Source organism: Gymnodraco acuticeps, unplaced genomic scaffold (genome assembly GCF_902827175.1).
Source record: "Gymnodraco acuticeps unplaced genomic scaffold, fGymAcu1.1, whole genome shotgun sequence".
In the NCBI taxonomy this organism is placed as follows: domain Eukaryota; kingdom Metazoa; phylum Chordata; class Actinopteri; order Perciformes; family Bathydraconidae; genus Gymnodraco; species Gymnodraco acuticeps.
This window is the reverse complement of record NW_022990606.1, coordinates 114,880-136,379: the sequence shown is the minus strand read 5'-3', so window position 1 is coordinate 136,379 and position 21,500 is coordinate 114,880. Positions and strand designations below refer to the sequence as shown.

At 45.2% G+C, this 21,500-nt stretch overlaps 2 protein-coding genes and 24 non-coding genes across 26 annotated transcripts; 21 read left to right on the top strand and 5 right to left on the bottom strand.

The window, feature by feature from the left end:
* Positions 1 to 778: 778 nt before the first annotated feature.
* On the bottom strand, positions 779 to 850 carry trnad-guc. Its single transcript has one exon. It is a non-coding gene; the product is annotated as a tRNA-Asp (tRNA).
* Positions 851 to 1,105: 255 nt separating this feature from the next.
* Positions 1,106 to 1,178, top strand: trnam-cau. Its single transcript has one exon. It is a non-coding gene; the product is annotated as a tRNA-Met (tRNA).
* Positions 1,179 to 1,454: 276 nt separating this feature from the next.
* trnag-gcc lies at positions 1,455 to 1,525 on the top strand. The gene has a single exon. It is a non-coding gene; the product is annotated as a tRNA-Gly (tRNA).
* Positions 1,526 to 2,084: 559 nt separating this feature from the next.
* On the top strand, positions 2,085 to 2,157 carry trnam-cau. The gene has a single exon. It is a non-coding gene; the product is annotated as a tRNA-Met (tRNA).
* Positions 2,158 to 2,720: 563 nt separating this feature from the next.
* On the bottom strand, positions 2,721 to 2,792 carry trnad-guc. Its single transcript has one exon. It is a non-coding gene; the product is annotated as a tRNA-Asp (tRNA).
* A 255-nt stretch (positions 2,793 to 3,047) lies between these two features.
* trnam-cau lies at positions 3,048 to 3,120 on the top strand. Its single transcript has one exon. It is a non-coding gene; the product is annotated as a tRNA-Met (tRNA).
* A 1,792-nt stretch (positions 3,121 to 4,912) lies between these two features.
* On the top strand, positions 4,913 to 4,983 carry trnag-gcc. The gene has a single exon. It is a non-coding gene; the product is annotated as a tRNA-Gly (tRNA).
* A 471-nt stretch (positions 4,984 to 5,454) lies between these two features.
* trnad-guc lies at positions 5,455 to 5,526 on the bottom strand. Its single transcript has one exon. It is a non-coding gene; the product is annotated as a tRNA-Asp (tRNA).
* Positions 5,527 to 5,781: 255 nt separating this feature from the next.
* trnam-cau lies at positions 5,782 to 5,854 on the top strand. The gene has a single exon. It is a non-coding gene; the product is annotated as a tRNA-Met (tRNA).
* A 276-nt stretch (positions 5,855 to 6,130) lies between these two features.
* On the top strand, positions 6,131 to 6,201 carry trnag-gcc. Its single transcript has one exon. It is a non-coding gene; the product is annotated as a tRNA-Gly (tRNA).
* Positions 6,202 to 6,760: 559 nt separating this feature from the next.
* On the top strand, positions 6,761 to 6,833 carry trnam-cau. The gene has a single exon. It is a non-coding gene; the product is annotated as a tRNA-Met (tRNA).
* A 287-nt stretch (positions 6,834 to 7,120) lies between these two features.
* trnag-gcc lies at positions 7,121 to 7,191 on the top strand. Its single transcript has one exon. It is a non-coding gene; the product is annotated as a tRNA-Gly (tRNA).
* A 471-nt stretch (positions 7,192 to 7,662) lies between these two features.
* On the bottom strand, positions 7,663 to 7,734 carry trnad-guc. Its single transcript has one exon. It is a non-coding gene; the product is annotated as a tRNA-Asp (tRNA).
* A 255-nt stretch (positions 7,735 to 7,989) lies between these two features.
* Positions 7,990 to 8,062, top strand: trnam-cau. The gene has a single exon. It is a non-coding gene; the product is annotated as a tRNA-Met (tRNA).
* Positions 8,063 to 8,338: 276 nt separating this feature from the next.
* On the top strand, positions 8,339 to 8,409 carry trnag-gcc. Its single transcript has one exon. It is a non-coding gene; the product is annotated as a tRNA-Gly (tRNA).
* Positions 8,410 to 8,968: 559 nt separating this feature from the next.
* Positions 8,969 to 9,041, top strand: trnam-cau. Its single transcript has one exon. It is a non-coding gene; the product is annotated as a tRNA-Met (tRNA).
* Positions 9,042 to 9,328: 287 nt separating this feature from the next.
* trnag-gcc lies at positions 9,329 to 9,399 on the top strand. Its single transcript has one exon. It is a non-coding gene; the product is annotated as a tRNA-Gly (tRNA).
* Positions 9,400 to 9,958: 559 nt separating this feature from the next.
* trnam-cau lies at positions 9,959 to 10,031 on the top strand. The gene has a single exon. It is a non-coding gene; the product is annotated as a tRNA-Met (tRNA).
* A 563-nt stretch (positions 10,032 to 10,594) lies between these two features.
* trnad-guc lies at positions 10,595 to 10,666 on the bottom strand. Its single transcript has one exon. It is a non-coding gene; the product is annotated as a tRNA-Asp (tRNA).
* A 255-nt stretch (positions 10,667 to 10,921) lies between these two features.
* On the top strand, positions 10,922 to 10,994 carry trnam-cau. Its single transcript has one exon. It is a non-coding gene; the product is annotated as a tRNA-Met (tRNA).
* Positions 10,995 to 11,270: 276 nt separating this feature from the next.
* Positions 11,271 to 11,341, top strand: trnag-gcc. Its single transcript has one exon. It is a non-coding gene; the product is annotated as a tRNA-Gly (tRNA).
* A 559-nt stretch (positions 11,342 to 11,900) lies between these two features.
* Positions 11,901 to 11,973, top strand: trnam-cau. Its single transcript has one exon. It is a non-coding gene; the product is annotated as a tRNA-Met (tRNA).
* A 287-nt stretch (positions 11,974 to 12,260) lies between these two features.
* Positions 12,261 to 12,331, top strand: trnag-gcc. Its single transcript has one exon. It is a non-coding gene; the product is annotated as a tRNA-Gly (tRNA).
* A 559-nt stretch (positions 12,332 to 12,890) lies between these two features.
* trnam-cau lies at positions 12,891 to 12,963 on the top strand. Its single transcript has one exon. It is a non-coding gene; the product is annotated as a tRNA-Met (tRNA).
* Positions 12,964 to 14,145: 1,182 nt separating this feature from the next.
* LOC117554494 lies at positions 14,146 to 17,323 on the top strand. The gene is made up of 9 exons (XM_034228956.1): positions 14,146 to 14,154; positions 14,554 to 15,265; positions 15,347 to 15,418; positions 15,505 to 15,552; positions 15,692 to 15,714; positions 16,058 to 16,123; positions 16,226 to 16,321; positions 16,545 to 16,604; positions 16,701 to 17,323. Exons 2-6 carry the CDS (start codon positions 14,560 to 14,562, stop codon positions 16,118 to 16,120), a joined length of 912 nt encoding a protein of 303 aa, XP_034084847.1. The 5' UTR covers positions 14,146 to 14,154; positions 14,554 to 14,559; the 3' UTR covers positions 16,121 to 16,123; positions 16,226 to 16,321; positions 16,545 to 16,604; positions 16,701 to 17,323.
* Positions 17,324 to 17,407: 84 nt separating this feature from the next.
* LOC117554493 lies at positions 17,408 to 20,892 on the top strand. Its single transcript, XM_034228954.1, has 4 exons — positions 17,408 to 17,817; positions 18,018 to 19,065; positions 19,153 to 19,291; positions 19,583 to 20,892. The coding sequence occupies exons 1-4, from the start codon at positions 17,660 to 17,662 to the stop codon at positions 20,659 to 20,661; spliced, it is 2,424 nt and encodes an 807-aa protein (XP_034084845.1). The 5' UTR covers positions 17,408 to 17,659; the 3' UTR covers positions 20,662 to 20,892.
* The last annotated feature ends 608 nt before the right edge of the window (positions 20,893 to 21,500 follow it).

The window sequence follows — 21,500 nt, the reverse complement described above, 5'->3', positions numbered from 1 at the left end:
GCTTTCCTTCTCTCGGGGGCGTGCCTGCTCTGTTCTATCACTCTACATAGCCACCCACTGGGTGGGAGTTGCACTGCATAAACACAACACACGTGCATCTAGGTATGTAAATTGTAAAGCATTAAAACATGGTTTTACTAACAGTTTTCAGTATGTTGTTACTTCGGCATTATTATTATTATTATTATTATTTTGAAACGTGTATTACTATTAAATCACGGTCAAATAGGTTAATTTTGACATAGTCGTTTCCACCACAGTATTTACATGGAGAAGATAAGCCCCGCCCCCTCTCCAGCACGTTCTGTTTGAATGACAGGAGTAAACAGCTGACAGCCGCTGTGAAACTCCAGCGGTTAGAGCGATGAGAATGTCCGTTCGGCACCTCATGACGCATCTACTGAGTACCGGGAGGCTGTATATATATATATATGGATGTATAATAAGAACGGCGGGAGAGTGTTGAGTACTGGCACGGTGCATGAGTACCGGAGTACCGCCAGCATGCCGGTACTGAGCAAGAAGTGCCGGTACTCCATGGGTCAGAACCAGAAGTGCCGGTGCTGCGTACCGGTGAGTACCGGCCCAATTCCAGCACTGCTTATAAGTTCCTTTAGATGTCCTGCTTTGCGTTTGCGCCCTGTTCCTCCTGGTCTCGACAGACAGTCTTTACAGTTGTCCAAAAATATATTCTCCATTATAGGTGGTTCAGGGGCATTCTTTTTCTGAATGTCTGTACTGCATGGCTGTTAACCACATCAACAAAAAAGTGCGTACTCTCCCCGTCGGGGAATTGAACCCCGGTCTCCCGCGTGACAGGCGGGGATACTGACCACTATACTAACGAGGAGATGTTCGGCTCTCCTGACTCCGCCCACCTAATTCCATTCCTTGCCAATGCACATCTTGTAAATGAAAACAAATTGCTCTTTCAGCCAGACTCTTTGATTCCCCTTCTTGCTCTATGCTACGGACGATTACTTTTCTTCCCTCCGTGAGCTCATCTGCGTTTGACGTATCAACCTTGAGACCTCTTGAACAGGTCTTGGCTTGGCCCCTTTATGCTGGACTCCGCCATTGTCACCCAACGGAATGTTGCTTTTGGGCCTCGTTGGCGCAGTAGGCAGCGCGTCAGTCTCATAATCTGAAGGCCGTGAGTTCGAGCCTCACACGGGGCATATATTTTGTAGTGTATTCATTTCTGATCTGGCGGGTAACGTGCATGATTCAACGCCATCCATTTCAGTATTAAATGGCAAGGCAATCCTGTGAATTTTCTCTTCCGATCTTGAATGTAAAATATTTTAGCACATAAACAACAGCCTTCCTCAAGTGTGGCAGGTATTGAACATTGGCAGGAATAAAGGCGCTTTCCAAAAATTGCTCTTGCCTTGCCTGGGAATCGAACTCCCGCCTGATTTTATTTTCGGAGTGGTAAGAAGACCTTAAAGTAAGCATTGGTGGTTCAGTGGTAGAATTCTCGCCTGCCACGCGGGAGGCCCGCGTTCGATTCCCGGCCAATGCACTTCCTTTAAGTTCTAATGAGTAGCCCGAATTCACATAGTTCCTTACGCCGTGTTGATGAGAGAAACTGGAAAGTACTACCTGGGAATCTGAAGCTCCAAGAGATCAAACAAGCTGTTCACTGTTGACAAACTGTTCATCAGACAATCGCTCAATACTGACAGATATAAGGGCCCTTGGATTTCATCAGGACAATATGGATGGAAAGAGGAAAAATCTACTCATGTGCTCCATGGACAACCAGAACCAGGAAACTATGGCAAGCCTGACAGAAATAAGGGCCATTGGATTTCATCAGGGCAATATAGATGGAACGAGGACAAATCAACTCATGTGCTCCATAGACAGCCAGAACCAGGAAACTATAACAAGCCTTTAAGGACGCCAACATTTCATTTAACATTTTGTCATCAGAAGAGAATGGGGAGAGTCTGATGTCCACTTATAAGTTGCTTTAGATGACCTGCTTTGCGTCTACGTCCTGTTCCTCCTGGTCTCCACAGACTTGACCCCTTTATTGTGGACTCTGCCATTGTCACCCAACGGAATGTTGACTTTGGGCCTCGTTGGCGCAGTAGGCAGCGCGTCAGTCTCATAATCTGAAGGTCGTGAGTTCGAGCCTCACACGGGGCATTTGTTTTGTAGTGTATTCATTTGGTTCTTGATGGTGATCTGGCGGATAACGAGCATGATTCAACGCCATCCATTTCAGTATTAAATGGCAAGGAAATCCTGTGAACAATGAGTTGCCCGAATTCACATAGTTCCTTACGCCGTGTTGATGAGAGAAACTGGAAAGTACTACCTGGGAATCTGAAGCTCCAAGAGATCAAACAAGCTGTTCACTGTTGACAAACTGTTCATCAGACAATCGCTCACTACTGACAGAAATAAGGGCCCTTGGATTTCATCAGGGCAATATGCATGCAAAGAGGAACAATTTACTCATGTGCTCCATGGACAGCCAGAACCAGGAAACTATGGCAAGCCTTTATGGACACCAACATTCGGTCGTCCACTTATAAGTTCCTTTAGATGTCCTGCTTTGCGTTTGCGCCCTGTTCCTCCTGGTCTCGACAGACAGTCTTTACAGTTGTCCAAAAATATATTCTCCATTATAGGTGGTTCAGGGGCATTCTTTTTCTGAATGTCTGTACTGCATGGCTGTTAACCACATCAACAAAAAAGTGCGTACTCTCCCCGTCGGGGAATTGAACCCCGGTCTCCCGCGTGACAGGCGGGGATACTGACCACTATACTAACGAGGAGATGTTCGACTCTCCTGACTCCGCCCACCTAATTCCAGTCCTTGCCAATGCAAATCTTGTAAATGAAAACAAATTGCTCTTTCAGCCAGACTCTTTGATTCCCCTTCTTGCTCTATGCTACGGACGATTACTTTTCTTCCCTCCGTGAGCTCATCTGCGTTTGACGTATCAACCTTGAGACCTCTTGAACAGGTCTTGGCTTGGCCCCTTTATGCTGGACTCCGCCATTGTCACCCAACGGAATGTTGCTTTTGGGCCTCGTTGGCGCAGTAGGCAGCGCGTCAGTCTCATAATCTGAAGGCCGTGAGTTCGAGCCTCACACGGGGCATATATATTGTAGTGTATTCATTTCTGATCTGGCGGGTAACGTGCATGATTCAACGCCATCCATTTCAGTATTAAATGGCAAGGCAATCCTGTGAATCAGAGGTGCCCAGTACGTCGACCACGGGCGACCGGTCGACCGCGGGGGCAATGCTGGTAGATCGCGAGTCATTCATAAAAAAAAATCCAGTTCCGTTAAAATAGACAAAACAGGTTTTGATCCCTCCTCCCTTGGCCTCCCTGCCACTTAATTCAGGAGTTTACTTGATTGACAGAAAAAGCGACCTATCGCTTTCCAGTCTGTTAACCCAGAATGCAAAGCGATACAAAATCAGTCAAGTGCCGGGAAAACTCAAATTAAGTTAAAGAGACAAGAGACAAACAACAAAATGAGTGCGGGACCGAGCAAGAAGCTAAAGACAAACCACTTCCACCCAGAATGGGAGGAAGAATATTTTTTTGTGATGTCACATTCAAAGGTTATTTGCCTTATTTGTAAAGCAAGCGTCGCTCTGCCAAAGAAAGGTAACGTGGAGAGGCATTATCGGAGTGTTCACAAGGCATATGACAGCGACTTCCCTCCGAGTAGCGAGTTGAGAAAGGTCATGTATTATTGCTACACAAATATTATCTCGCAGTCTTAGTGTCGCCAACTCGTTTCTAACATGCAAAAAGACAAACAAATGCGTCTAAGGTCGGTGTATTTTCGACCTTTCCAATCCAGACGAGATCTCTCTCCCGTCTGTGCGCGAGGGGGCGGGGCAGTTTACACACGCGGCTGCTACATGCAGCAACACACGGAGGAGAGAAGCGCTCCAAGGTGTGGTTAAATGTTACCCGTCTTGAGGTGGACAATGCTCCTTGCCAAGAGTGTTTAGCATGTAAGGGCGGTAACACGAGCAATTTATCTAAACATTTATCAAAAGTGCTCCACATCCAGACGGAGGAATGCACCGGGTTCCACTGTCTTTCTAGCAGCTCTGTAGCTCCATCCACGAGTAACGTTTCCACGTCAGGTGTTATGTATGCTAGCAGCAACACACGCAGTTAACTCAATGATTCAAACATGGGTTAATGATGAGAGGTAACTGAGTTATTCTTTATTTTGTTAAAGTTTCAGCTATTCTGTTCACAGTTCTGTCATCAGATTATTTAATACGATTTGTTAAAACATTGTTGTTTCTTTTGATGTGAAATATTATTTATTTAATTTAAATAAAAAGCAATGTTAATTTTGTAAACAATTTGTTAATTTAATAATATATGTATTTTTGAATCAAGTATTAATCTTTATTGTCTTCATTGTTAGTTTCCACATGCCTAAAACAACCTCAAGCTAAATCTAAAAGTTGATGGCTAAATAAGAGCGTTTGAGAAATTGTGCAAGGCATACAGTAATAGTCTGAATAGTCGATTAGTCGTTTCATTAATCGATAGATTCATCGATTATCAAATTAGTCGTTTGTTGCAGCTCTATTATCCCATGTATAAATAAAACGTGTTATTCAGCAACCCTTGCAATTTGGGATTTTATTTTTGGTTGGTAGACCTCGGTGAGTTGGTCATTTCAAAAGTAGCTCACCAGCCCAAAAAGTGTGGGCACCCCTGCTGTGAATTTTCTCTTCCGATCTTGAATGCAAAATATTTTAGCACATAAACAACAGCCTTCCTCAAGTGTGGCAGGTATTGAACATTGGCAGGAATAAAGGCCCTTTCCAAAAATGGCTCTTGCCTTGCCCGGGAATCGAACTCCCGCCTGATTTTATTTTCGGAGTGGTAAGAAGACCTTAAAGTAAGCATTGGTGGTTCAGTGGTAGAATTCTCGCCTGCCACGCGGGAGGCCCGGGTTCGATTCCCGGCCAATGCACTTCCTTTAAGTTCTAATGAGTAGCCCGAATTCACATAGTTCCTTACGCCGTGTTGATGAGAGAAACTGGAAAGTACTACCTGGGAATCTGAAGCTCCAAGAGATCAAACAAGCTGTTCACTGTTGACAAACTGTTCATCAGACAATCGCTCACTACTGACAGAAATAAGGGCCCTTGGATTTCATCAGGGCAATATGCATGCAAAGAGGAACAATTTACTCATGTGCTCCATGGACAGCCAGAACCAGGAAACTATGGCAAGCCTTTATGGACACCAACATTCGGTCGTCCACTTATAAGTTCCTTTAGATGTCCTGCTTTGCGTTTGCGCCCTGTTCCTCCTGGTCTCGACAGACAGTCTTTACAGTTGTCCAAAAATATATTCTCCATTATAGGTGGTTCAGGGGCATTCTTTTTCTGAATGTCTGTACTGCATGGCTGTTAACCACATCAACAAAAAAGTGCGTACTCTCCCCGTCGGGGAATTGAACCCCGGTCTCCCGCGTGACAGGCGGGGATACTGACCACTATACTAACGAGGAGATGTTCGACTCTCCTGACTCCGCCCACCTAATTCCAGTCCTTGCCAATGCAAATCTTGTAAATGAAAACAAATTGCTCTTTCAGCCAGACTCTTTGATTCCCCTTCTTGCTCTATGCTACGGACGATTACTTTTCTTCCCTCCGTGAGCTCATCTGCGTTTGACGTATCAACCTTGAGACCTCTTGAACAGGTCTTGGCTTGGCCCCTTTATGCTGGACTCCGCCATTGTCACCCAACGGAATGTTGCTTTTGGGCCTCGTTGGCGCAGTAGGCAGCGCGTCAGTCTCATAATCTGAAGGCCGTGAGTTCGAGCCTCACACGGGGCATATATTTTGTAGTGTATTCATTTCTGATCTGGCGGGTAACGTGCATGATTCAACGCCATCCATTTCAGTATTAAATGGCAAGGCAATCCTGTGAATTTTCTCTTCCGATCTTGAATGCAAAATATTTTAGCACATAAACAACAGCCTTCCTCAAGTGTGGCAGGTATTGAACATTGGCAGGAATAAAGGCGCTTTCCAAAAATTGCTCTTGCCTTGCCCGGGAATCGAACTCCCGCCTGATTTTATTTTCGGAGTGGTAAGAAGACCTTAAAGTAAGCATTGGTGGTTCAGTGGTAGAATTCTCGCCTGCCACGCGGGAGGCCCGCGTTCGATTCCCGGCCAATGCACTTCCTTTAAGTTCTAATGAGTAGCCCGAATTCACATAGTTCCTTACGCCGTGTTGATGAGAGAAACTGGAAAGTACTACCTGGGAATCTGAAGCTCCAAGAGATCAAACAAGCTGTTCACTGTTGACAAACTGTTCATCAGACAATCGCTCAATACTGACAGATATAAGGGCCCTTGGATTTCATCAGGACAATATGGATGGAAAGAGGAAAAATCTACTCATGTGCTCCATGGACAACCAGAACCAGGAAACTATGGCAAGCCTGACAGAAATAAGGGCCATTGGATTTCATCAGGGCAATATAGATGGAACGAGGACAAATCAACTCATGTGCTCCATAGACAGCCAGAACCAGGAAACTATAACAAGCCTTTAAGGACGCCAACATTTCATTTAACATTTTGTCATCAGAAGAGAATGGGGAGAGTCTGATGTCCACTTATAAGTTGCTTTAGATGACCTGCTTTGCGTCTACGTCCTGTTCCTCCTGGTCTCCACAGACTTGACCCCTTTATTGTGGACTCTGCCATTGTCACCCAACGGAATGTTGACTTTGGGCCTCGTTGGCGCAGTAGGCAGCGCGTCAGTCTCATAATCTGAAGGTCGTGAGTTCGAGCCTCACACGGGGCATTTGTTTTGTAGTGTATTCATTTGGTTCTTGATGGTGATCTGGCGGATAACGAGCATGATTCAACGCCATCCATTTCAGTATTAAATGGCAAGGCAATCCTGTGAATTTTCTCTTCCGATCTTGAATGCAAAATATTTTAGCACATAAACAACAGCCTTCCTCAAGTGTGGCAGGTATTGAACATTGGCAGGAATAAAGGCGCTTTCCAAAAATTGCTCTTGCCTTGCCCGGGAATCGAACTCCCGCCTGATTTTATTTTCGGAGTGGTAAGAAGACCTTAAAGTAAGCATTGGTGGTTCAGTGGTAGAATTCTCGCCTGCCACGCGGGAGGCCCGGGTTCGATTCCCGGCCAATGCACTTCCTTTAAGTTCTAATGAGTAGCCCGAATTCACATAGTTCCTTACGCCGTGTTGATGAGAGAAACTGGAAAGTACTACCTGGGAATCTGAAGCTCCAAGAGATCAAACAAGCTGTTCACTGTTGACAAACTGTTCATCAGACAATCGCTCACTACTGACAGAAATAAGGGCCCTTGGATTTCATCAGGGCAATATGCATGCAAAGAGGAACAATTTACTCATGTGCTCCATGGACAGCCAGAACCAGGAAACTATGGCAAGCCTTTATGGACACCAACATTCGGTCGTCCACTTATAAGTTCCTTTAGATGTCCTGCTTTGCGTTTGCGCCCTGTTCCTCCTGGTCTCGACAGACAGTCTTTACAGTTGTCCAAAAATATATTCTCCATTATAGGTGGTTCAGGGGCATTCTTTTTCTGAATGTCTGTACTGCATGGCTGTTAACCACATCAACAAAAAAGTGCGTACTCTCCCCGTCGGGGAATTGAACCCCGGTCTCCCGCGTGACAGGCGGGGATACTGACCACTATACTAACGAGGAGATGTTCGACTCTCCTGACTCCGCCCACCTAATTCCAGTCCTTGCCAATGCAAATCTTGTAAATGAAAACAAATTGCTCTTTCAGCCAGACTCTTTGATTCCCCTTCTTGCTCTATGCTACGGACGATTACTTTTCTTCCCTCCGTGAGCTCATCTGCGTTTGACGTATCAACCTTGAGACCTCTTGAACAGGTCTTGGCTTGGCCCCTTTATGCTGGACTCCGCCATTGTCACCCAACGGAATGTTGCTTTTGGGCCTCGTTGGCGCAGTAGGCAGCGCGTCAGTCTCATAATCTGAAGGCCGTGAGTTCGAGCCTCACACGGGGCATATATTTTGTAGTGTATTCATTTCTGATCTGGCAGGTAACGTGCATGATTCAACGCCATCCATTTCAGTATTAAATGGCAAGGCAATCCTGTGAATTTTCTCTTCCGATCTTGAATGCAAAATATTTTAGCACATAAACAACAGCCTTCCTCAAGTGTGGCAGGTATTGAACATTGGCAGGAATAAAGGCGCTTTCCAAAAATTGCTCTTGCCTTGCCCGGGAATCGAACTCCCGCCTGATTTTATTTTCGGAGTGGTAAGAAGACCTTAAAGTAAGCATTGGTGGTTCAGTGGTAGAATTCTCGCCTGCCACGCGGGAGGCCCGCGTTCGATTCCCGGCCAATGCACTTCCTTTAAGTTCTAATGAGTAGCCCGAATTCACATAGTTCCTTACGCCGTGTTGATGAGAGAAACTGGAAAGTACTACCTGGGAATCTGAAGCTCCAAGAGATCAAACAAGCTGTTCACTGTTGACAAACTGTTCATCAGACAATCGCTCAATACTGACAGATATAAGGGCCCTTGGATTTCATCAGGACAATATGGATGGAAAGAGGAAAAATCTACTCATGTGCTCCATGGACAACCAGAACCAGGAAACTATGGCAAGCCTGACAGAAATAAGGGCCATTGGATTTCATCAGGGCAATATAGATGGAACGAGGACAAATCAACTCATGTGCTCCATAGACAGCCAGAACCAGGAAACTATAACAAGCCTTTAAGGACGCCAACATTTCATTTAACATTTTGTCATCAGAAGAGAATGGGGAGAGTCTGATGTCCACTTATAAGTTGCTTTAGATGACCTGCTTTGCGTCTACGTCCTGTTCCTCCTGGTCTCCACAGACTTGACCCCTTTATTGTGGACTCTGCCATTGTCACCCAACGGAATGTTGACTTTGGGCCTCGTTGGCGCAGTAGGCAGCGCGTCAGTCTCATAATCTGAAGGTCGTGAGTTCGAGCCTCACACGGGGCATTTGTTTTGTAGTGTATTCATTTGGTTCTTGATGGTGATCTGGCGGATAACGAGCATGATTCAACGCCATCCATTTCAGTATTAAATGGCAAGGCAATCCTGTGAATTTTCTCTTCCGATCTTGAATGCAAAATATTTTAGCACATAAACAACAGCCTTCCTCAAGTGTGGCAGGTATTGAACATTGGCAGGAATAAAGGCCCTTTCCAAAAATTGCTCTTGCCTTGCCCGGGAATCGAACTCCCGCCTGATTTTATTTTCGGAGTGGTAAGAAGACCTTAAAGTAAGCATTGGTGGTTCAGTGGTAGAATTCTCGCCTGCCACGCGGGAGGCCCGCGTTCGATTCCCGGCCAATGCACTTCCTTTAAGTTCTAATGAGTAGCCCGAATTCACATAGTTCCTTACGCCGTGTTGATGAGAGAAACTGGAAAGTACTACCTGGGAATCTGAAGCTCCAAGAGATCAAACAAGCTGTTCACTGTTGACAAACTGTTCATCAGACAATCGCTCAATACTGACAGATATAAGGGCCCTTGGATTTCATCAGGACAATATGGATGGAAAGAGGAAAAATCTACTCATGTGCTCCATGGACAACCAGAACCAGGAAACTATGGCAAGCCTGACAGAAATAAGGGCCATTGGATTTCATCAGGGCAATATAGATGGAACGAGGACAAATCAACTCATGTGCTCCATAGACAGCCAGAACCAGGAAACTATAACAAGCCTTTAAGGACGCCAACATTTCATTTAACATTTTGTCATCAGAAGAGAATGGGGAGAGTCTGATGTCCACTTATAAGTTGCTTTAGATGACCTGCTTTGCGTCTACATCCTGTTCCTCCTGGTCTCCACAGACTTGACCCCTTTATTGTGGACTCTGCCATTGTCACCCAACGGAATGTTGACTTTGGGCCTCGTTGGCGCAGTAGGCAGCGCGTCAGTCTCATAATCTGAAGGTCGTGAGTTCGAGCCTCACACGGGGCATTTGTTTTGTAGTGTATTCATTTGGTTCTTGATGGTGATCTGGCGGATAACGAGCATGATTCAACGCCATCCATTTCAGTATTAAATGGCAAGGAAATCCTGTGAACAATGAGTTGCCCGAATTCACATAGTTCCTTACGCCGTGTTGATGAGAGAAACTGGAAAGTACTACCTGGGAATCTGAAGCTCCAAGAGATCAAACAAGCTGTTCACTGTTGACAAACTGTTCATCAGACAATCGCTCACTACTGACAGAAATAAGGGCCCTTGGATTTCATCAGGGCAATATGCATGCAAAGAGGAACAATTTACTCATGTGCTCCATGGACAGCCAGAACCAGGAAACTATGGCAAGCCTTTATGGACACCAACATTCGGTCGTCCACTTATAAGTTCCTTTAGATGTCCTGCTTTGCGTTTGCGCCCTGTTCCTCCTGGTCTCGACAGACAGTCTTTACAGTTGTCCAAAAATATATTCTCCATTATAGGTGGTTCAGGGGCATTCTTTTTCTGAATGTCTGTACTGCATGGCTGTTAACCACATCAACAAAAAAGTGCGTACTCTCCCCGTCGGGGAATTGAACCCCGGTCTCCCGCGTGACAGGCGGGGATACTGACCACTATACTAACGAGGAGATGTTCGACTCTCCTGACTCCGCCCACCTAATTCCAGTCCTTGCCAATGCAAATCTTGTAAATGAAAACAAATTGCTCTTTCAGCCAGACTCTTTGATTCCCCTTCTTGCTCTATGCTACGGACGATTACTTTTCTTCCCTCCGTGAGCTCATCTGCGTTTGACGTATCAACCTTGAGACCTCTTGAACAGGTCTTGGCTTGGCCCCTTTATGCTGGACTCCGCCATTGTCACCCAACGGAATGTTGCTTTTGGGCCTCGTTGGCGCAGTAGGCAGCGCGTCAGTCTCATAATCTGAAGGCCGTGAGTTCGAGCCTCACACGGGGCATATATTTTGTAGTGTATTCATTTCTGATCTGGCGGGTAACGTGCATGATTCAACGCCATCCATTTCAGTATTAAATGGCAAGGCAATCCTGTGAATTTTCTCTTCCGATCTTGAATGCAAAATATTTTAGCACATAAACAACAGCCTTCCTCAAGTGTGGCAGGTATTGAACATTGGCAGGAATAAAGGCGCTTTCCAAAAATTGCTCTTGCCTTGCCCGGGAATCGAACTCCCGCCTGATTTTATTTTCGGAGTGGTAAGAAGACCTTAAAGTAAGCATTGGTGGTTCAGTGGTAGAATTCTCGCCTGCCACGCGGGAGGCCCGCGTTCGATTCCCGGCCAATGCACTTCCTTTAAGTTCTAATGAGTAGCCCGAATTCACATAGTTCCTTACGCCGTGTTGATGAGAGAAACTGGAAAGTACTACCTGGGAATCTGAAGCTCCAAGAGATCAAACAAGCTGTTCACTGTTGACAAACTGTTCATCAGACAATCGCTCAATACTGACAGATATAAGGGCCCTTGGATTTCATCAGGACAATATGGATGGAAAGAGGAAAAATCTACTCATGTGCTCCATGGACAACCAGAACCAGGAAACTATGGCAAGCCTGACAGAAATAAGGGCCATTGGATTTCATCAGGGCAATATAGATGGAACGAGGACAAATCAACTCATGTGCTCCATAGACAGCCAGAACCAGGAAACTATAACAAGCCTTTAAGGACGCCAACATTTCATTTAACATTTTGTCATCAGAAGAGAATGGGGAGAGTCTGATGTCCACTTATAAGTTGCTTTAGATGACCTGCTTTGCGTCTACGTCCTGTTCCTCCTGGTCTCCACAGACTTGACCCCTTTATTGTGGACTCTGCCATTGTCACCCAACGGAATGTTGACTTTGGGCCTCGTTGGCGCAGTAGGCAGCGCGTCAGTCTCATAATCTGAAGGTCGTGAGTTCGAGCCTCACACGGGGCATTTGTTTTGTAGTGTATTCATTTGGTTCTTGATGGTGATCTGGCGGATAACGAGCATGATTCAACGCCATCCATTTCAGTATTAAATGGCAAGGCAATCCTGTGAATTTTCTCTTCCGATCTTGAATGCAAAATATTTTAGCACATAAACAACAGCCTTCCTCAAGTGTGGCAGGTATTGAACATTGGCAGGAATAAAGGCGCTTTCCAAAAATTGCTCTTGCCTTGCCCGGGAATCGAACTCCCGCCTGATTTTATTTTCGGAGTGGTAAGAAGACCTTAAAGTAAGCATTGGTGGTTCAGTGGTAGAATTCTCGCCTGCCACGCGGGAGGCCCGCGTTCGATTCCCGGCCAATGCACTTCCTTTAAGTTCTAATGAGTAGCCCGAATTCACATAGTTCCTTACGCCGTGTTGATGAGAGAAACTGGAAAGTACTACCTGGGAATCTGAAGCTCCAAGAGATCAAACAAGCTGTTCACTGTTGACAAACTGTTCATCAGACAATCGCTCAATACTGACAGATATAAGGGCCCTTGGATTTCATCAGGACAATATGGATGGAAAGAGGAAAAATCTACTCATGTGCTCCATGGACAACCAGCACCAGGAAACTATGGCAAGCCTGACAGAAATAAGGGCCATTGGATTTCATCAGGGCAATATAGATGGAACGAGGACAAATCAACTCATGTGCTCCATAGACAGCCAGAACCAGGAAACTATAACAAGCCTTTAAGGACGCCAACATTTCATTTAACATTTTGTCATCAGAAGAGAATGGGGAGAGTCTGATGTCCACTTATAAGTTGCTTTAGATGACCTGCTTTGCGTCTACGTCCTGTTCCTCCTGGTCTCCACAGACTTGACCCCTTTATTGTGGACTCTGCCATTGTCACCCAACGGAATGTTGACTTTGGGCCTCGTTGGCGCAGTAGGCAGCGCGTCAGTCTCATAATCTGAAGGTCGTGAGTTCGAGCCTCACACGGGGCATTTGTTTTGTAGTGTATTCATTTGGTTCTTGATGGTGATCTGGCGGATAACGAGCATGATTCAACGCCATCCATTTCAGTATTAAATGGCAAGGAAATCCTGTGAACAATGAGTTGCCCGAATTCACATAGTTCCTTACGCCGTGTTGATGAGAGAAACTGGAAAGTACTACCTGGGAATCTGAAGCTCCAAGAGATCAAACAAGCTGTTCACTGTTGACAAACTGTTCATCAGACAATCGCTCACTACTGACAGAAATAAGGGCCCTTGGATTTCATCAGGGCAATATGCATGCAAAGAGGAACAATTTACTCATGTGCTCCATGGACAGCCAGAACCAGGAAACTATGGCAAGCCTTTATGGACACCAACATTCGGTCGTCCACTTATAAGTTCCTTTAGATGTCCTGCTTTGCGTTTGCGCCCTGTTCCTCCTGGTCTCGACAGACAGTCTTTACAGTTGTCCAAAAATATATTCTCCATTATAGGTGGTTCAGGGGCATTCTTTTTCTGAATGTCTGTACTGCATGGCTGTTAACCACATCAACAAAAAAGTGCGTACTCTCCCCGTCGGGGAATTGAACCCCGGTCTCCCGCGCGGGGACCGGGTATAGTAAGGACTAACTCTCTTAACTTTTACCATTCATTCTCTATGGTAGTTCTTACACTGTGACTGCAATATATTTCTGGCCACAAGTGATAAATTGGGGGCGCTGTTGCATTCTTTTGGTAGAAGTAAGGTGACCCCGTTTCCAGTGACAGAGTGAGAGAGACGGAGCAACAGCAGCAGCATCTTACAGATAGAGAGACGACATTAGCGACACAATTCGACTTCTAGTTCTAACATCACGTTAAACTTATCAAACGTCAGTGGGGCTTATTTTTCTACGACTGAATTAACACTTATGATATTGTTACACTGTTTTTGCAATAGTTGTTAGTTGTTAGTTTGTGTTTAACTCTGTGTGTTGTTAGCGCTGAAGTACTGTAACTTTTGTTAGCTAACGCTATCGTCATGTATTTACAGTAAATGTCAGCGTTAACAGCAGCTGATTTATTACTCATTACACATGGCAAAATAGCTGTCAAATGTGTTTTACAGGTGTATCTTGTTAACACTGATCCAAAATACTGCATAATTTGACTCTTTTCATTGCTGCAGCTCTACTTACTACAGTACATTTTAATCGGGTAAATACTACAGTATTCAGTCTTAAAACTTTTGTTTTGCTATCTTCTATTATACTTTTGTTATTATTTTATGGCTAAAGATGTTACCCATCTGCTTTTCAGTCTGTCTATTCATGTAATAGAAAAGTTGTTACCTAGTCATTACAAATCCCAATTAATGTAAACATGAAATAAAGTGAGTTCACTCACATTGACAGGGCAATACATAATCAATCTTCCTGCCCACCTGCCCCTCTGTTTGTTTGTTTGTCTGCCTGTCTGATCATGTAATATAACATGTGTTACCTATACAAATCCTGGTTAACGTGAATGAATGAAATGAATAACTCTGCTAATATAACATATGATGATTTGTGCACTTCTTAATATATATTTTGCATTGTGTTTTGCTGTGTGCAGGAGATAATGAAGAAAACCATATTCTTCCCAGGAAAGATGAGAGTGTCTTTCAGGAAGGGTCCATCTGGCCACCTGAGACAGGACCCTTCAGAGGAGGGTATGATAATTAAAAAAAATCCTTCCCTTCAGGACAAGTCTGGCGCTCAGAAGCATGAGCATGTGAGGACAAATGCTCTCACTGAGGTCCTTCAGAGGGGAGGGGATGTATCCGACCGACTCGAGGTGATGGGGGAGTACGTGCTACAGTTCGGAAAATATAAGGGGAAACTGTACAGGTGGCTCCTAGAGAATGACGTCGGCTACACCCTCTACTTGATGGACAAGGTGGACGAGGAGGAGAGAGGTGGGACCTTCAACCCCCAAGGGCCTAGCAAGGACAGCCTGCTGTCGTTTCTGGACTACGCCAGGAGCTTCCAGGAAATTGAGGATCTGAGGAAGTACCTGTGCTCCAGGAAGCCTGCCCCACCAGTGGCGTCAGAGGGGGAACATACTGTCGGCTTTGGAGCCAGAGCCAAAGACACCTGGAAGCAGATCTGGGATAGCAGGTCTGATGGTTATGCTGCCTTTGTTTTAGGAGTGAAGTGCATCACTAACAGCAAGATGTACAACCTTCAGCAGTATATCCTCAAGCAGCAGAGGGCTGAGTCCTGTCCACCACCGGCTGAAGGCTGCATTGCATCAGCTACCTCCACTCTGACATCCAGCACTCCAGGTCAGCTCACAGTAATATGCAAATACTGCTTTAAGGTGAACATGACATTGACATAATACATGTTATTGTTTAATCTCCTAGTGATGGAGGAGGACGAGGAGCTGGAGAGGGCGATGTTGAATCTGTCTCCTTCAAAACTCTACACTGAACGAAGTAGGTGGATCCAGTTAGATACACAGTGATTATATAAACTTACTGTACATGTTAAAACTTTGTTCATTGTCACCTGTGCTTTATAGGGCCACCAGCAGCAGTCTCCAGAGCCCCGGCTGTGTCCACACCAACAGGTTTTTATCTAGCAGTGTGGAGGGTTAACTGTTTCCAACAGATTTTCCCTGACATTATTATTCTCAACTAGTTTGTTCTTTTGGCCGTGTTCTGGTCTGTTCTGATGCTTGTGTTATTCTGTTCTCCAACTAACTGAAGGAATTAACATGTCAGCAATGATGGTAAGTGTTTTTCCGTTTTTGCATGCTTTTTTTTAGACTGTCATACAAGGATTTGGCATTTTAAATATTGCAGTGGCTTAGAACACCTAGCTTCTTACCCTCTAAGATATCATGCCACACCTTTGAATGAAAGATGTGCTTGCTATATATGTATACTGTTTCTCTGCTTTACCTGTTTCCAAACACATATAGACATTATGTTTTTCTATTTCAAATAATTGGGATTCACAAGTTAATACAACAGGGTATTTTCATTCTGCTAAAGAGACGACAGGTAAAGACAGATTGTGAAGCTTGAAACAACTTAACACTTGAGGAAAGTGACACAGGATTGTTTCTACAGCTCACAGGACTTATCCAACTGCCACTGCCACTGTGTCCAGACCCGATGGACCTGCTCCTCTGAAAGGTTATTGGGTTTTTATACTCCTCACTTGGATCCATCTTGAATCTTTTTCATACATATTATGTATATATACCCTCATGTTTGTTTCCGCCTTTCATCCTTCAGCCACAGTGAAGGCACCGCTGCCGGTCCCTCCTCAGCTGCTCGCAATTGCCCCAAAGCTCGGGATAGAAGAGCAGGCGCCAAATGTGTTGAGACAAAGTATGTGTTCTTCTTATACTACCAGTGTATCTCGCAGAAACTTACATTTCATTCTGACAAATCACATTGTCACGGTGTCATACAGTATAGTGCTCACGTTTTAGGTAAAGTTAAGTAATGATATCATCGTCTCTGTTTTCATTTTTCACAACTTCTTAAATGCTGCTTCTTAATTTCGATAATGTGTATACGTCACTTGCCTGTTTGTATCTCATCCTCCCAGATTCATCCCCACATAATATAGCCCCTGTGGAAGCGCAGGGAGACACTGTCCTCGATGAAGGTATGAATATCGGTGACACTGTATTATAGCAGTCATTTATATAGAGCTTTATTCAATTTGATCTGATGTAACTGTGTGTTTTACTGTGTTTTACAGATCTGCCTTGTCCAGCGCCTCCTGTCCCTCTGGTCGCACCACACCAGCCTGCAGCCTCTGTTCCGGGCTATAGTGAGGATGTTGCCCACTGGAACTGCTCGCACCAGCAGAACATTTGGATGAAGACTGAGTTGGACACATTGGGTCTGTGGCCAGGTTCACGTCCAGTGAGACACCTAATGAACATGTTGTCCCTGTGGCGTTATCCGCCTCAGCCTGAGCTCATAGACTCAATCTCTAACCTGCCTTCACCCAAGTACTATCAGCTTCATCCATATTTAATTTGGAAGCCAGAGCACGCGATCATGGAGAGGGTGAGAAACAACTTTGTCTTGCCCTGTCTCTATGGTTGTCCGAACCCTCAGGTAGTTTCTTCTGGCATTGGAAGGCCAAGAGTCATCCTTGGGACAAGCGGCCAGTACTATATTTTAGCTTCACGACTCACCTGCAAGGTCTGCAAAAAGTACTGGCATGCTGACAAGCCCCAGTGGCTGGAGAAGCTACCCCAGCGCATCAGCAACATCGTGCCGGCCTTCCTGACGCACAAAAAGGCCGTCTGCAAATCTGTACTGGATGAGATGAGGCGCAGCGGCAGATCCCCAGAGGACATGTCCAAGCAGCTGACGGAGGTGCTCAATCTCAAATATGAGAGAGCTCACCTGGCCTACCTGCTGTGTGTGCAGAATGTCAGGGATGCTGAGGCAGGAGTCTACGGCCAAAGGACCATCACTGGGTTCCTCAGACAGGAAGATACTCCGGCTCCATTTGGTGGATAGTCGGACGGTGATGGCTGGTGTGGAGTTTCTGTCTCTTCCCACTACCTGGTGGAGTGCCTGGTCCGTGAGTATCAGCGGCAGGAGGAGCTCCTTACTCTGCTGCTTCAGGGGGCCTTTGGACAGGCCCTGAGGTCTGATCACACTCGCAGAGTGGCTAGGAAGGTTGTGCTGTCGTCTGGCACCATGTCTTCCTATGCCATCATGAATGAGAACTGGATGATCCTGAGCTGGGTGATGCTGCAGTCAGAGTGTGATAGGTCCCTTAACCCGTTGTATGAGGGTCTGTCTCAACGCTACACTGTGGCTGGAGTGGAGAAGGCACGCTACCAGTGGGTGGACAGGTATAAACAACAAGTTTAAATTGAAAACAGTTGATTCTTTTTTTTTTTGTTCTTTTTTTTAATTCTGCATTTAATTCTGTAATCTGACTCTTCATAAATATAATACACATGAATAATTACAGTTAATTATTACACTAATTTTGTACGAAGATATTGTACAAGGTTTTCAGCTGTAATGACATTTATTTGTAATGCTTTAGGGACTGCTGCGCTGCCTTCAAGGTCCTTCAACCTGGGGCTCAGGAGCACTTGTGGGACAGCTGGAGGACCACAGATGCTATCCTGGCAGAGGCCACCTCTGGAAATCTCAAGAACATTTGCGCATCAAGGAACAAGTTTAACAAAGACATTATGGTCAAGTTGGACTTGTTTCATTGTATGCGGCGGTTTACCAGGGAGTGTGTCTCCGAGCATCATTATTTGTACAGCTCCTTCTGCCAGTTCCTCTCAGCAGCGTTCGTTGTGGTGGACCACAGCGATCTCCAGAAGCTGAAGGAGGCGTACACGTTCTGCAGAATTTCTCCTGCTAACCCCACAAAGCAGCACATAAGAGAGCACTGCAGGACAAAGGTGCCACAGCCAATGGAACTGCTGCAAAGAGTGGAAGACGTCCTCCATCACTATTACATGGCAAAGGATGCCAATGATTTGCTCCTTTTCAAAGACTCAATGTTAAAGGTGTGGAGGATCCAGCGCATCCACATCCTCCGAGGCTGCCTGAGCGACCCTGAAGTGGGAGAGGGAATCCTCTACAGGTATGGTGGCACCCTGCAGCTGAATTACAACAAGGGTGAGGGAGCTGCCGTGCCTGTGTGGATCCCTGTGAGAGGCACCTCTCAGCAGGAGGGTTTCCACGGACACCAAGCCCAATGGGTGACAGGCAACCGGGTGTCCTGTGAACTATTCCAGGCCCAAGCTATGACTGGAGTTGTGCGCTGGAACTACCAGAGGCTGGTGGACCTGAAACAACCAGATGTGGAGCTGCCAGCCGTGTTTGACCCCCGGTTGATTTCAGAGCTTAACACCATCTCTGTAAAAGTGACAGGAAGGTCCAAATACCCAGCACTGCAGCTCTCCAACAGGGACACGGGGGAGAGATTTGGACTGCAGTACGTGGAGCCAGGCTGTCGTCCTGTTGTTTTGAACTGGGACAAGAACAGGGCACAGCCAAACAACCCAGCGGCAGTAGCCATGGAGACAGAGCATCATTGCCCTGCCCCTACTGTTGTAGTGGGCACAGACTCTCAGGTAATCCAGTTCATATTTATATCTACTTACTGTCAAGTACTGACAGACTGGCTGACTAACTAATTCACTATATTTGTGCTATTTCAGGAATCCTGTGCTGATCCAGTTGGGGCAGTGCCAATTCTGTCTTCCAGTTCCCGGCAGTCCTCTGATGTTGTGACCAAGTCCCTGCTGCCTTTGACACAAGCCTCTGCCACACAAAAACCAGAGCCTTTGATAGATACAGGTCATTCAAATTACCTACCTACACTACCTCACTGTTAAAAACAGGCGTGCACATAATATATGTAATATCATCATGTTGAAATATTGTTTATTAACAACAATCATTAAGCAAGTGTATGCAAACTGTAAAAGCCATTGAAAAGCATAATAGAACAAGAGGTAGGAATATAAGATAATCATGTATTTGTCCCACAAAAGTTAAATTAGCTGTGAAGTGAAATGACTAAAAGAGCTAATTGATTTGCAACACACTGGCATCAAACAATATAATTAACATATATTTATTTTTTAGACTTGACAGGGGTAGCACCGCTGCCTCAGTCCTCCTCTCCTCGAGCCACCCGCACTGGACCAATTAAAACTGGTGGCCTCATTCAAGTCTTGGACCATGGTCGGTGGACAGAACCCATGAAAGCTGCCATCGACGAGCTTCTGGTAAACCACCGTGGTGCCAAAGATGTCCTGAAGCGGGTGGATGCGGACTACGCTGCCATGGTCCAGAGGGGATGCACAGACCGGAACAGCCTCCTTCACCCGACCACAGTCCAACATATCTCACGATATGTGAAACATCTGGCAAAATTAAAAAACACCAGCTCTTCCCTCAACACATCCCCAGAAAAGATCTTAGAGACACAGCAGCTGTGGCATAGTTTGACCTCAGGTAGCCAAACTATCAGTGTGCCTGTCATAACTCTGCCACCTGCCATATGCAACCCTCCAGCTGTGGCTCCCAGACAGGAGGACTCACTGAGCAGGGCTTCAGTGGAGAAGATTGTGTCAGACGTCCTGGCAAAACAACAGCAGCAGCATCAGCAGCAGCAGCAACAACAGCCTCAGAAAAAGACGCGGTTGAGAAACTGTTTAGCCTGCGGTCAGCCTAAATCCAGATATCTTGGGGATGGCTCTTCAGTTCATTTTTTTTACCAGTCAAAAACGGTAAAATACTTTTACTGCTCCACCAAGGTCTTTCAGACCTATGCTAAAGAAGGCCTCAAAGACACCAGGATGTCTTTTGAGAACTTTGCTGCAACTGCGTTTTTTGAGCGAGAGCTGGAGGCTGCCAGACAGAGGGGGGCAGAGTGGAGAAAGGTTGCAGAGGAGAGAGGGAAGAGGAAGGCAGCTGTGCAGCTGCCAACAGGCCGTCTCTGCAGGATTTGTCACCAACCCCTGAAGCAGGGTCCCAACAGCCCTCATATCCATGCATACTTCCCAGGGGTTTCAGGGAAGTACATCTACTGCCCCTCCAGAGTCTTCTCCTTATATAATGCACAGGGCATGGAGAAGGAGATGACGTGGCCGGACTTCCAGCAGTCGGACTTCTATGATGCTGAAAGGGACAGATGGATTGCAGACAAAAGGAAGCCCTAACATACCCTCACATACACACATGCACACGCCACTTCCTGGGTCTACTAAGTTGCATACTAACATACAAACTAAGACGTTTTGCCTGCAACACAAACGAGACCCCTAAACTATCAGCCTTTTCACCAGTCCTGCCAATCCTGCCAATAACAAAACAGTTTTGGTTAATGCCCTCAAAATCTGATTGTTCTCTCTGTATTGTGTTTTCAGTGTTTTTAATATATTTGTTGTTCTATTTTTAATATTTCTGTTTTTGAATAAATGATCTTGAATGCATCACTGTGGCTGTCTTTACTTGATAGAGGAAGTAATAGTGATAGAAAATGAAACACACTCATATGCTCAATGTAAACATCTGTACAATCAACATATTTAAAATATTAATTATAAGTAAAAATACAAAGATATTATATAAAACATTATTATTACTAATATTAAGATATCATTATTTGTGTTATTATTGCTATATATTAAGATTAAAATAACTATTATAAGAAGCAGCAAGCAAAGAATAATTCATTTCTAACTCCAAATATCTGTTTCAACTTTAACTTTAAACGTTTGAAAATGTAAATGTAGTGTTTGTGTATAATGAGCAACATTTTGAAACTGAATGTGAAATTTTGTTTGGGTCAGGTGGGATTAGAACCGTCGTTCTTTTGAAGAGGCTTCTGGCCAATAGAAAGTCTTCTATGGGTATACACGGCTTACCCCCGCGTGACAGGCGGGGATACTGACCACTATACTAACGAGGAGATGTTCGACTCTCCTGACTCCGCCCACCTAATTCCAGTCCTTGCCAATGCAAATCTTGTAAATGAAAACAAATTGCTCTTTCAGCC

What these genes read in the sequence shown, in the direction of transcription:
- LOC117554494 (XM_034228956.1), top strand. Translation starts at nt 14,560, where the DNA reads ATGAAGAAAACCATATTCTTCCCAGGAAAGATGAGAGTGTCTTTCAGG. An exon ending in AAAACTCTACACTGAACGAA is followed by an intron (nt 15,419 to 15,504) that starts GTAGGTGGATCC and finishes TGTGCTTTATAG; the next exon opens with GGCCACCAGCAGCAGTCTCC. An exon ending in GGCTGTGTCCACACCAACAG is followed by an intron (nt 15,553 to 15,691) that starts GTTTTTATCTAG and finishes AACTAACTGAAG; the next exon opens with GAATTAACATGTCAGCAATG.
- LOC117554493 (XM_034228954.1), top strand. Translation starts at nt 17,660, where the DNA reads ATGTCTTCCTATGCCATCATGAATGAGAACTGGATGATCCTGAGCTGG. An exon ending in CGCTACCAGTGGGTGGACAG is followed by an intron (nt 17,818 to 18,017) that starts GTATAAACAACA and finishes GTAATGCTTTAG; the next exon opens with GGACTGCTGCGCTGCCTTCA. An exon ending in AGAGCCTTTGATAGATACAG is followed by an intron (nt 19,292 to 19,582) that starts GTCATTCAAATT and finishes TTTATTTTTTAG; the next exon opens with ACTTGACAGGGGTAGCACCG.